This window comes from Hyaena hyaena, unplaced genomic scaffold (genome assembly GCF_003009895.1).
Source record: "Hyaena hyaena isolate Hyena2069 unplaced genomic scaffold, ASM300989v1 scaffold_450, whole genome shotgun sequence".
Taxonomy (NCBI): domain Eukaryota; kingdom Metazoa; phylum Chordata; class Mammalia; order Carnivora; family Hyaenidae; genus Hyaena; species Hyaena hyaena.
Genome location: NW_024081084.1, coordinates 1,241,926 through 1,255,771, shown reverse-complemented (window position 1 = coordinate 1,255,771; position 13,846 = coordinate 1,241,926). Strand labels below are relative to the sequence as shown.

The 13,846-nt window shown below is 34.9% G+C and overlaps 1 protein-coding gene across 1 annotated transcript in view; it reads left to right on the top strand.

Moving 5' to 3' along the window:
- KCNH7 (potassium voltage-gated channel subfamily H member 7) overlaps nt 1-13,846 on the top strand; it is a 153,202-nt gene that overhangs the window by 95,632 nt on the left and 43,724 nt on the right. Inside the window, exon 9 of the mRNA XM_039253434.1 lies at nt 7,913-8,112. Within this exon, the coding sequence (XP_039109365.1) occupies nt 7,913-8,112 (200 nt within the window). The remainder of the gene's footprint in view (nt 1-7,912; nt 8,113-13,846) is intronic.

Here is a 13,846-nt window from a genome sequence, read left to right as displayed (position 1 = left end):
TTATTCTTGAGAGAGACAGAAACAGAGACAGAGTATGCATAGGGGAGGGGCAGAGAGAAACACACAGAACCCAAAGCAGGCTCCAGGCTCTGAGCTGTCATCCCAGAGCCTGCCACAGAGCTTGAACTCACAAGCTGCAAGATCATGACCTAAGTCAAAGTCTGAGGAGCAACCGACAGAGCCACCCTCTTACAGCAATATAATTCAAGGAGACTAAAAATTAAACATTAAAAACTATCATCTAACTATATGCAAACAACTCAAATGTCTGTAGATACATTTAAAAGCCGCTATTTGCAAAGACAGTTACCAATTGTACTACTGAATGTGTACAAAGAACAGTGACCAGAGAATTTATTTTAAAAGTGTACACAATTCAGGACACCTGGGTGGCTCAGTCGGTTAAGCATCTGACTTCGGCTCAGGTCATGATCTCCCGGTTTGTGGGTTCTAGCCCCGTGTTGGCCTCTGTGCTGACAGCTAGCTCAAAGCCTGGAGCCTGCTTCGGATTCTGTGTCTCCCTCTCTCTTTGACCCTCCCCTGTTCATGCTGTCTCTCTCTCTCAGAAATAAATAAAGCTTTAAAAAAATTAAAAAAATAAAAGAGTACACAATTCAATATGAAAAATTAAGGTATATTTAAGCAAATATTAAATAAGTATGAATATACAACTTACACTTACATTTTATATCTGTGTGCTATAATATATGTTTATATTTTATTTAAATATTATAAATATAATATACACATTTAATTTTAAAAATACATAAACCAGTATAAAAGGCAAATGTATTCCATCTCTTATCTTCTTGACACACATCTTGGGAGAATTTCTTGTTTTATAGTGTGTGAAAGAAGTTACTGGATTTCTGCTTCTAGCCATAGTGGAGTAACTGAAAATTTACCATACTCTCACAACATTTTTGAGAATAACAGAATACTAAACAATACATAAGGCAACTGTTTTCAAACATTGCCAAGCAGTTAGTAGGGAATTTTGATCCCTGAAAGAAGGAAAATAAATAAGATGGGCTCTGTGATATCTTCAGCTTTCTGCCTGGAGGCACGTTCTGGATCATACTTAAAGGAGAAGCAACTTACGCAGATAACAGTGGTCCTATTGAGTTAGGGAAACAAGGTCAGAGATCATAGGGCTTGAAGTGCTAACATTTGCAGACAGACTACCAGAGAGGAGGCAGCAAAGGCAAAAAGCAAATAAACAAACAAACCCTCCATAAACCTGCAGAGGTATCTCCTTGGCTCTACTGATTAATACTAAGTCACAAGCAAACTCCTCAAAGCCTTGCAAATAAATACCAGAAGTACTGTAAGCTGATCTACTTCCACAACACACATAGGAATTGGAAATATTCAAGTTCCTGTCAGCGAATGGAAAGCCTTCACTGAATATCAAAGGTATTCATCAGAAATTTCAGAAATATAGTGCCATAGTACTAGGGCTAGTCTATCCCTAACAAACCTTAAAGAAAAAAATAAACCTCAAAAGGAACAAGCCGATCTACAAATATTTTAACTGTGCGCAAGAATAGTATCCAACATTTATATCCAGTAATGAACAATGTTAAATTCACAGTGTCCGCATCCATGAAAAAACTGATAGGCTAAGAAACAGGAAAATGTAACCCATAATCAAGAGAAAAAATTTAACTCAGAATCAATACAGAAGATATATCATATATACACAATGGAATATTATTCAGCCATGAGAGGAAAGAAATGAAATCTTGCCATTTGTAACAACATAAATGGAACTTGAGGCATTATGTGCTAAGTGAAATAAATCAAACGGAGAAAGACAAGGACCCTATAATCTCTCTTATATGTAGAATCTAAAAAAACAAAAAATCACAAACAAACAAGCAAAAACAAAAACAATCAAACCTATAGATCCAGAGAACAGATTGGTTACCAGAGGGGGTGAGGGATAGGTAAAATGAGTGAAGGGATTAAAAATAAATTTCTAGTTATTAAAATAAATAAGTAAATAAATAAATAAATAAGGATGTAATGTACAGCAGGGTGACTGTAGCTAATAATACTATATTATATATTTGAAAGTTGCTAGAAAAGTAAATCTTTAAAAAAGTTCTCATTACAAGAAAAAAATTCTGTAACTATATGTGGTGATAGATATTAACTAGGCTCAGCTGTATGCTCTTTACTTTTTTTAATGTTTATTTATTTTTGAGAGAGAGAGACAGCATGAGCAAGGGAGGGGCAGAGAGAGAGAGACACAGAATCCAAAGCAGGCTTCAGGCTCTGAGCTGTCAGCACAGAGCCTGGCGCCAAACTCAAACTCACGAGTTGTGAGAGCATGACCTGAGCCAAAGTCAGATATTTAACCAACTGAGTCACCCTGGTGCCCCATCAACTCTAAGCTATTTAAAGAAAACACACTTAAAATATAAAGACACAGGTAAACAAAAATGGTGGAAAAAGATGTACATACAACCACTAATTATGAGAAAATGTAAAGCAGTTTACATTTTATAGTATTGATTTCAAAGAAGACTTTAGAACAAGAACTATTACCAGAGACAAAGTAAATACCACAATCCTAAGTGTGTAGACACTCAATTACAGAGCAATTACATCAAACAAAAGCTGACAAAACCTAAAGAAAAAATAGACAAATTCATAAGACAAATTTACAGTTATAGTTAGCAATTAACACTCCTCTGTGTTTCATAGAATAAGTAGACAGAAAATCAGTAGAGATATAAAAGACTTGAACTATACTATCAACTAACTTGACATACTGGAAATTGAAGAATAGCAGCAGAATACACATTATTTTCTAGTATATGTGGGACATTCACTAAGATAGACCATCTGTTGAACTACAAGTCCTCAAGACAGACACATTCTGGACCAAAAAGAAATCTTAATGCATGTAAAGTATTGAGTCATACAAAGTATATCTTTGACCACAAGAGAAATCAGAAACAGAAAGAAAGGAAGAAAAGAAAGAAAGGGGGCGCCGGGTGGCTCAGTTGGATAAACATCTGATTTCTGGCTCAGGTCATGATCTCATGATTTATGGGTTCAGACCCCACATCGGACTCTGTGCTGACAGCTTGGGGTCTGGATCCTGCCTCGGATTCTGTGTCTTCCTTTCACCATCTCTCCCTGCCCCTCTTCTGCTCATACTCTCTCTCTCAAAAATAAATAAACATTAAAGAAAAAATAAGGAAAGGAAAGGAAAGGAAAGGAAAGGAAAGGAAAGGAAAGGAAAGGAAAGGAAAGGAAAGGAAAGGACAGGAAGAAAGAAAGAAAAGAAAGAGTGATAGATATTTGGAAAATAGGTAACACACTTGAAAATAACCTATGGTTCAAAGAAAAAAAATCACATGAGAAACTGGGAAATAGTTTAACTAAATGAAAATGAAAATAAAATGTATCAAAATGTGTAAGAGACAGCTCAAACAGTGCTCAGAGAGAAATGTGTACTTTAAGTGTTTTTTTTATTTTTTTAAGTTTATTTATTTATTTAGAGAGAGAGCATGAGTTGGGGGAAAGGCAGAGAGAGGGAGAGAGAGAGACTCGCAAGCATTCTCAACTCTGTGCTAAGCCCGATGTGGGGCTCAAACTATCCCATGACTATAAGAAAATCTAGAGTCAGACATATGATTGAGCTACCCAGGCATCCCTAAGTGTTTATATTTAAAAAGAAAGGTCTAAAAATCAAAGATCTAAGCTTCTGTTTTAAGATAAACATAATAAACATATAAGTAGAAGAAATATAAGAGATAAGAGCAAAAGTGAATAAAATAGAAATCGTACATTAGAGAAAAGTAATGGTAGTATATTCTGGCTCTTTAAAAGATCAATAAAGGGGCGCCTGGGTGGCTCAGTCGGTTAAGCGTCCAACTTCGGCCCAGGTCATGATCTCACAATTCGTGGTTCGTGCTCTGTGTCAGCTGTGCTGACAGCTCAGAGCCTGGAGCCTATTTCCAGTTCTGTGTCTCTCTCTCTCTGACCCTCCTCTGTTCATGCTCTCTCTCTCTCTCTGTCTCTCAGAAATAAATAAAATATTTTTTAAAAATTTTTATTTTTATTTTTTTTAAATGTTTTATTTATTTCTAGGAGAGAGAGAGAGAGACAGCGTGAGCAGGGGAGGGTCAGAGAGAGAGGGAGTCACAGTCTGAAACAGGCTCCAGGCTCTGAGCTGGCAGTCAGCACAGAGCCCGATGCGGGGCTCGAACCCACGAACCGCGAGATCGTGACCTAAGCGAAAGTCGGGCGCTTAACCGACTAAGCCACCCAGGCGCCCCAAAAAATTTTTTTAAATGATCAATAAAATTGATAATTTTCCTATTAGACTGATAAGACAGAAGTCATCATTTAACAATGTCTTATATGAAAGAAAAGATATTATATCCATTATAAAGATATTAAAAGAATAATAAAATAAGATTATGAAATACTTTATAATAAGTATGACAATTTAGATATAATAGAAAAGCTGTTTGAGTGAAACAAATTACCAAAACTGAAACAAAAAAATCCTGAGCCATACAATAAAAGTTGATAAATTGTATTTCATCAAAATGAGTACTTCAGCTTTTTAAAAGACACTGTTAAGAAAAGGAACAGACAAATGATAGACTAGAAGAAAATACTCTCAATACTTAGACCAAAAAAAAAAAGAAAAGAAAAAATTTGTAATGGAGTATATCAAGAATTCTCCCAGCTCTGTGATAAAAGACCATTCAATTTTAAAAGAAGCAAAAGATTTAAACAGATATTTCACAAAAGAAAATAAAGGAATGGGCAAGAATTGCAGGAAATGATGTCATTAGTCATCAGGAAATGTAAACGAAAACTCTAATGAGATATTACATGCCCACTACAAGGTTAAAATGAAAGACTGGCAGTACCAACTGTTGATTTGGGAACAACTGATCCTGTCATATATTGCTGTAGGGAGTATAAATTGACACAGCTTTGAGAAACAGTCGAGTGGTTTCTTATAAAGGTAAACATACCACACAATTCCACTCCTAGGTGTTTGGAAGGGAAATGGAAATATATGCCCACGCAAAGACTTGTACACAGATGTTCAGGGCAGTTTTACTCATAATAACCAAAAATTAGAAGCAGTGAGCTGTGAACAGAAGAGATGAACTGAACTGGTAGAGCCATGGGATGCAAACTGCACAGTGATTAAAAAATAAAAAAGAAAGAAGGAAAAGAACAAATTATTGATATATGCAACAAGAGGATTCATTTCAAAAACATGCTGAACAAAAGAAGTCGACACAAATGTACACATTATGATTCCACCTCTAAGGACCTAGGAAATGCAAACTAATCTTTAATGACATACATTGGAACTTGGTGGTTGTCTAGGTTCTGAAGTGAGTATGCAGGCAGCCAGCGAACACTAGGGAATCTTTTGGGGTAGTAGAAATGTTCTGTATCTTGATTGTGTTTATAGCAGCATATACATTGGTAAAAATTAATTGATCTGTACAATTAACACCTACTTATCGTATATAAATTACACACCTATAACATCTAACTTTTTAGGTTAAAACTGTTTAAAGGTTTGTGTATTAGGTAGAAAACACATGGGTTGATTCTATCGGCACATTTCAGCTAAGGCTTAACGACCTACTAAATACATTCGTTTGGTTAGCATATCAAATTTGGGGTGTGGTGTGCTGAAGGAGGTTTTAAGATATACCTGTTTTGTTTCTATAATATCCAAAATTAAAACAAGCCATCTGGTGAAACTACAACTATCTATTGAGGAAAGCTAAATAAAATGTTGAGTTGAAGAGAAATGCCTTTATATAGTCTACTATCTTACTTTTGACTCATATGCCAATTTATAGGCAGACTAAATAATGTATAAAGAATATAACTATGTTGTGCTTCTCTCTTTGCTTATGGCTCCAATTGCTCCTAAAAAAATTTAGAAAAAATAATTTGTCCCTTCATTATAATTTAAAAAGCCATCACATAGAATTTCCTAAGAGAAATACAGGTTATTCATATATACAAATACATGCTTATAAGCTAGATTTTGCCATCTTGTCAATGAATGGAAATACCTATGTATGACTCAGGCTAATATTTTGGTTCATTTTTATAGCAGTGTGGAGATAAAGCCACAATGTAGAAATGAAACCATAGTATGTATTACAAACAAAGAATGTTTTCTCTGACTCGCCTCAAAGTAGTTATGTGGTTTAGGTAAAATAATTGGCATTAAGTATGCACTCTATGATTAAATCAAGTGAACTTTATCCATGCAACTATAACTATTTCCTGAGAAAATGATAGATATTTGGAGACACAATAGCATGCATAAAATTTCCAACACTACAATTAGGAAGAGTTAAAAAGCATTTTTCACATGAATCTCCTTGGATCACAGGAATGAGTTTCAGGCAAGTATTGCTAACTCTCTTCTTAATCAACTATTCATTTACTCAAATTAGGTTTGAGTCTTTTTCTGTGGAAGATCCAATCTAAACAACTTGTGTACATTACGGAGAATTACTCTCTTTCACACATCCCAAATCAGCCTCACTACAGATCTCCCCAACTTGCATCCCTTTAAATAGATAAAAACAAAGGGCCATTCCTCTCTCTATGACATTCTCTGACTTGAAACATCTATGGTACACAAGGCCATATGAACCAAGAGACGAAGATCAGATAGAAAAGAAAGCAAATGACCAAGAAGATAAGTTGCTTTTAAATCCTTAACCTGAATTTAGTGAACATCTACTTCAAAAATGATTGAAGGGTTTATAGAAGTGATGGTTTGTAAAGTGTGTTGGGGGTGGGTGGAGGGATGCTTGTTGAGTACAGTTGAATCAAACCCTTTGATCATTTTTTACCACCTGCTCTGGGTATTGCAAGTTCCAGTGCCTTAAACATACTCTGCCCTCTTTCTGCATTCTGACACATGCCCAAAGATCAGAATACAGGCCCTGCATCATGATTTGACTTTGTATACAGAATATAGTACTCTTTTAGGATTATTAGGAACAATACAAACATAAAAGGAAAGAGAAGATACTCAAAAAGCTTATTTTAAATCATAAAGATTTAACCCAGAAAACACTTAAAAGGGTGTTCTACTTAAGTACTGGAATATATAGCAAGGGTTCTCATTGAAGTTTTTTCTTCTCACAGATAAAAGGGAAATATATATTCTTTTTTTTTTACAAAAATAAAATGATAAACTCATATCCTAAGCCAGGGATATCTGTTTCTCATGTAAAAATACTGTAAAAATGAATTTTAATAGGTTAAATATTGTATACAAATAAAGTATTTGTTCCTTAAAGCAATATATCATGACTTAGCAAAACCAAAGTATTCAAGATAACCTTGAGGTTTATAATAGAATTTTAATATTAAAAGGTTTGGTTTGAGTATGAGAGGCTGAGATGTCACAATTTAAAAATAACCATTTTAATTCCAGCTCCAGAAAACATATCTGTGGTAACTCTGTGCCATATATTCTATTGCACTACAAAGAAAATGTTTATTTTAAAGGCATTTATCTCTTTAGTCAATATTCCCGATCATAGGTTGATAATGTAAACAATTTGAGTTTATATTCTAATTTAGAATCCATGGTGAATTTGGAGACATTTCCTCCCCAGATTTATCATCAAAATTATAAAATTTACTGTATACAGTATATTTTATATTTATATAAAATATAAATTTTATATAAATACAAATTTATTGTATAAAATATACAATAAAATAGTATTGGCTTAACTTGATTTTTTCCCCTTTGGCCAGTGGTAAGTCCTTACAAGTGGACTGAGATAATAAAAAATCTACAAACTTGAGATTCTGACAAGATATAAGAATGTCCAAGTGCAGTCTTCCCCATAACTTTGTTTTTTATCCAATCCAGCACTAATGTATGCAAGCATTTTTGGAAATGTATCTGCAATTATCCAAAGACTGTACTCGGGAACTGCCAGGTACCACATGCAGATGCTTCGAGTAAAAGAGTTCATTCGCTTTCACCAAATCCCCAACCCTCTGAGGCAACGGCTTGAAGAATATTTCCAGCATGCGTGGACATACACCAATGGCATTGACATGAACATGGTATGTATTTCTGTTTTCCAAAATGGAAGTACCTCAGGCATTATAGCTACAGTTCAAATGGGAAATCCAGTCTCACCAGCTTTGAACCCCTTGCTTTTGTTTTCCTCTCGGATGTTTATTTTCTCCCCTGGAGATAGTGTCTCATTCTCAACTCATGGCATTGCATGGTGCTATATCTAGTTATATTGTGTGGCAAAGGCATTATAACATGATGCAAACTGATATAACTGTGTAGTAGAGTTCCCACTTCTGGTTAGAGAGAACATTACTAACAGGATTCGGGCTTTCACCACTTGTCCTAGCTGCCAGCACCCCAAAAAATAGTTGGACCCATGTGTTTTAAGATTTGACAAGTAAATAGTAGCAACCACTCTGATGCCCCCAAACAGAAATCCAAACTTAACATTCCTTTAAAAAAATAAATAAATAAAATAAAATAAACAGGACATTTTGAGGATTTGTGGGAGAGGTTAGGGAACTTAAGCATGCCATAAGCATTTTATGATTGGAAGTTTCATGTTTCTGTTAAGGACGAATTTTTCTATATTTACAGCAATTAACTATGTGCCCTTTTACTGTACCTGGTTTAATGCATCTTTCCTTTCAAGGGGAAATATGGATTTCTTCATAACTTTTAAGCAAATTCAACATCAACAATCACTTTTCATAATTCCTCCCACTTCTATCAGTGTTTAAAAATCAACATAATTAATGACATGACCATGGCCTAAAAAGCTCGTTTTATTATTAGGTGAATTGCACGCATTGTTTTGACCTGTTTCATTATGGAGCCTGATTCCTAAAGATAAATTATGTGACACACCCAAATTCTATGGCATATCACAGATCTATTAAGAAAGATTAAAAATATGATGCCCTCCCATGTACCAACCCCTCCACTGGGCAAGGACCCTGTTTCTAAGAATTCTTCAGAAAATCAAACCACTCACATTTAATGACATGAACAGCATAACACAACTTTTGCATAAGTGAGCCAATTCAATTTACTTTAACATTTTTATTTGACTGGTAATATTCTGACAAAAACGCAAAGGTCCAAAATCAGCAGTCAAAGGGCAGAAAGCATTGCAAATTATTCCCTGATTTGAAAGCCATGTAAGGATAAGTATATTAAAGCCGCATGTGATTTATTTGACTGAGAAGTAAGGACATGCCGTTATAAAAATTTTCATCTGATAAGCTAATCAATTACCACATCTCTTATAAAAGCATAAGTGAATTACACGAGTTATTTCTAATTATCCCAGTTACTTGTGAAAATTCATTTGATAAATTTATATCACTAAGATATAACTTAAATTTCCTAAGAAAGCACCTACAGATTGATCACGTCTATATTTCCATCTGTATTATTGTTGAACAAAGATATCAGCATTCAGAAACTATTGGGGATTCTGTTGTTCCATATTACCAGATTATTTCAATAACAGTAATAAAACAATTAGATATTGTACATTCCCTCTCCATATAACTAGTTTTGTGACCATTTTTGTGATAAAGTCTATTTTTTGACAACTATTTAGCTTTCATTGTTTGACTCGATTACCTATGAATATGGTTTATATACCACTTGCCTATTTACAATGTACTTATGAAAGATTTATCTCTTTCCTGTCTGCTTCACACCTTAATACATGGAATCACAACACCCACCGGTAAGAACAGGAGGTATTTATATCCAATTTAATTCTCGTGTAAATTGTGGAGCACACCCTTGTTATCTGTCAGGTTTAGAGCTTGTTCAATGATTTCCAATGTTAGTTCTGATCTTTTTTGCATGACGTAGCAAAGGAAATACAAAGCAAGGACCTGGAGAAGATAACCTGGAAGAGGCCAAGTATAGAATAGAAATCCTTAACTTTAACAAGAACTTGACCTCTAGTAATATTTAGATACAGTTTCCCCCTCCCCACAAAAAGTCACTTATCTGCTCCTTCCTCCACTCTGATAAAGGTTATGGGTATACGGTTTGCATTAGATAATTGTCATAAAGAAAATGTCATTCTCTTTCATCATCCTCTATTTTCATGATGTAGGTGCTTTACTTCCCTCCTGTCTGCATGCCTGTATTACATGATCCTGGAGTGTGTGAGCTCGAAACCATGTGCCACTGAGTCTTGCATGTGGTTTTGAGAGCTTGACTTTGCACGAACTTCTTGTTTGTACACAGTGTCTACATTTCTCATCTTGTGACTGCAAAGTGAGTAAAAAATCAAAGTGTGAGATAACCGAAAACTCAGCAAATGGAAGATGCCTGCTTACTATGCACGATGTGCAAAAACCAAACACAGTTAGTGAAAAGTAATTGTACTCTTAGACTACTGAGAGGTTAAAAAAAATTGAAGTAGATTTTTTTTACCTCTAAAACCACATTCTTATAATCCCTGTGTCTTTTTAGTTTATTGTTAACTAAATAGTAATTTAATGATAATTTAAAGTGATTTAAATTTATGTATTGTGAAACATAAAAGTACATCAAACTATTGTCTTTTACATCAGCATTTCATGTTATTTCATTTAAGTATAAACTTAAATATAGTTTCTTGTGAAACATTTCAGGTCATTTTTTTAACTGTTCAACCACGTCAAAATGATGCACAAGGTTTCCAATCACATAGTACTAACTGACTCAAAATTATTTTTTGTAACCCAAAGCATTTGATTCCTTGATAGAATTCAAAACATAGGAAAGAATGTACCTAAAATATGCAGCCATATTCTTTATTCCCTGGATCTCTTGCTTTTTGTGAAATTGCTATTGTCAAAATGTTCCAGAACCAAAAGAATTCTGGGGACATTTATAGGCTCCCTTTCAATTGAACCAAATTGTTCAGAGTACAAAAGGAAAAGAGTCAAGATAATGAAATTAGAGAAAGGATAGTGTTCTTTTATATTTGATGTCAAGCTTAGGAATAATGAAAACTCTCTCTAAAATGTCTATAAGTCAATTCTGAAAAACCCTCTCCCTTGGAATCCCCCAAAATTTGACTAGTTAGGAAGAAGGAGATACTTTCTCAGATTAAGATTGAAGGTATCTCAAGGATTTTCCCAACACAAAACCTGTCCTCTGACCCAGCCTGAAAATTTCTAACAGTATCCAATATTGATTTTAGTTACAACATTGGCAAGAACAAAAAATCATCTTCCATGTCAATATAGAGTCAAATCTCTTCATGTTATACACAAAGCCTGGCTGAATGAAGAGCCCCAATCACCAGGCTCTATACATCATCCTGGACAGAGAGAAAGAAATCATTTGTGACAGAAACGATTTCATAATTTAAAATTATATTGACATGGAAGAAGATCGTTCATGAACATTTAAGGAAGAATTTTACCTCTTATCCTAAAAATGTCTCCCTAGTTATGCCTAATAATATTAAAAATTAAGAATAGGAATTCAGAAGACCTAAATACCAGCTCTTCAGTTTGCCACTAATCTTGGACAAGTCACTTAACCTCTCTGCAATTTCATTAAACTTGTCACTGCCAAATATTTTAAAGCAACAGAACTCAAATATGCTAAACAGATAGAACAATTATTATGGGAATTTTTCTGCTTAAAGATGGAGATTCTAACCTACCAGCTGCCTACTTTCTTGCTCTTTGTAGTGAGCTTCTGTCTCTTTTATGGTGAATTGTTGATGACAGAGAACAGAAGGTAACCATTTCAGTCAACACTAGGACAGGAATTGAGGCTCATACGTGGGGAAGCACAAGAAAGAATTAAGGCAGGCAGTCCAGAAACAATTTTATTTACTTTAGGAAGAAAGAGAACAAGTGACATTGTTTTCATCCTGAGGTATTAATGGAGAAATTTTTGAGAAACAGACATAGAAAGAGGTTGGAATAAGAACCGAGGAAGAGGGATGAGTATTTCATCAGGGTAGATAGACAAGTTTTCCCTTAAGACAGGCAGGAACAAAAAGAGAAAGGGTAAAGACACCGGCTCTGAGGAGTAAAGGAGAAAACTCAATGGCACTAGCACTACATAATCTAATCTCCTTGGTTAAGCAGAGGGTAGATTAAGTTCTCAGAAAGGAGGAAGTATAAATTAGGAGAAGAGCTGGAAAGGGGGAGAACATTAGAGATTTCATTCGAGAGTTAACCGAGTAGGCGAAGAATGCTTAGAACCACAATAGAACTCTGAGTGACAAAGCATTCAGTTTTAAGGGCCCAGACAAAGAAAGCCAATCAAAATGGGGAAAAAAGAATAAATAATAAGCATGTTGTTTAGTAGAAACTCTTACTCCTTGGAGTTGATGTGATGCCTAAGAAGCATCTCAGTGCAAATCTGATTTCCTTTCCTTCTATGGCTCTTTTCCAGCTCCTTTGCTATCCATCAGAGAATCATTTGCTAACTCTATCTACTGACCTTAAGTACTAACAACTACCTACCTACTACTACTATTTACTACTGGCTACTAGCTATTTAATTACTAACTACAAACACTGACTATTTCTGCATCCACGATCTAACTCTACACCACTATCTAACACTTTTTTGTACCCATTCTGTACACTAACTGAAATGACTTCATCTATGCCAGACCTTTACATACATCTCCTCCACTCATGGATTATTTTGATGCACTGTAGTGAAAGGTAATGATGAGCTCTTACAGTCATGTGCAAGTCAGCAACTCACATACAAACAGTCCTTGTGACATTAAACCCCATTGGAAATATAAAGCAAAATATACAGAATAGCATGGCTTGTTTTTATCATATTGTTTTCACCCCCTTTTAACTTTTCCTAAAGATCCTTTATTTAGTCAAGTTGATAAATATGATCAATGAAAAACCTTTGATTCTTTAGTCATGAAGCTTAATAAAATGATTAAATATATGGTGGCCTCATACTTGCCCCTCTAGTAGGCAAGGATTCTGTTTCTAAGAAGTCTTCAGAGAAGAAAATCACTTACACTTAAAGATACCAATACCACAACACAATTTTTACATATGTGTATAATTGCATGGATATTTTTTTGTTCTATAAGTAATTCTACAAAAATCCATAGGTTCAAAGTCAGCAGTCAGGCTGCAAAAATCATTGCAGATATTGCCGAATTTGAAAGACATGTTGCTTCTCTACACAGAATAGCGAGTAAATTCACACATTTGAAAACGGGGCATGGTGACTGGCAAAAACCTGCATTTATTTTATTTTTATATTTATTTTATTTTTTTATTCTCAAGTTAGTTAACATACAGTAAAGTCTTGGCTTCAGCAGTAGAATCCAGTGATTCATCACTTATAACACCCAGGGCTCATCCCAAACAGGACTGGTGACATCTTTTAGTTTTCTGTAAAGAAATACCTAGTTACTATTTAGAAGTTGTATTAAAATAGTTGTCTACAATACAGTATAGAAGATGTTTTCATCTGCCTGGTGATTAGGTAACAGGAACAGCTTGGCTCTACAGAAACTATGTAGGCAGTAAAAATTCTCACTAGCAAGAAATCTACTACTAGCACACATAGTGTAGTAGCAGTGCCTAGCATAGCCAGTACCTGAACAACATGTGCTTAAGAAAGGGCAAGGTGCATGTCCTTCCTATTTTTTACCAAGCTACTTACCCTAAAGTCTCAAAAATAGTGCAGAGAACAGTTAAGTACCATCTGGAGCCCTGACATGCACAAGAGCAAGGTTCAGACAGGCATCTGGTATTTTCGTAGCACAAATGGTATGTGCTCAATTATGCTTCACAA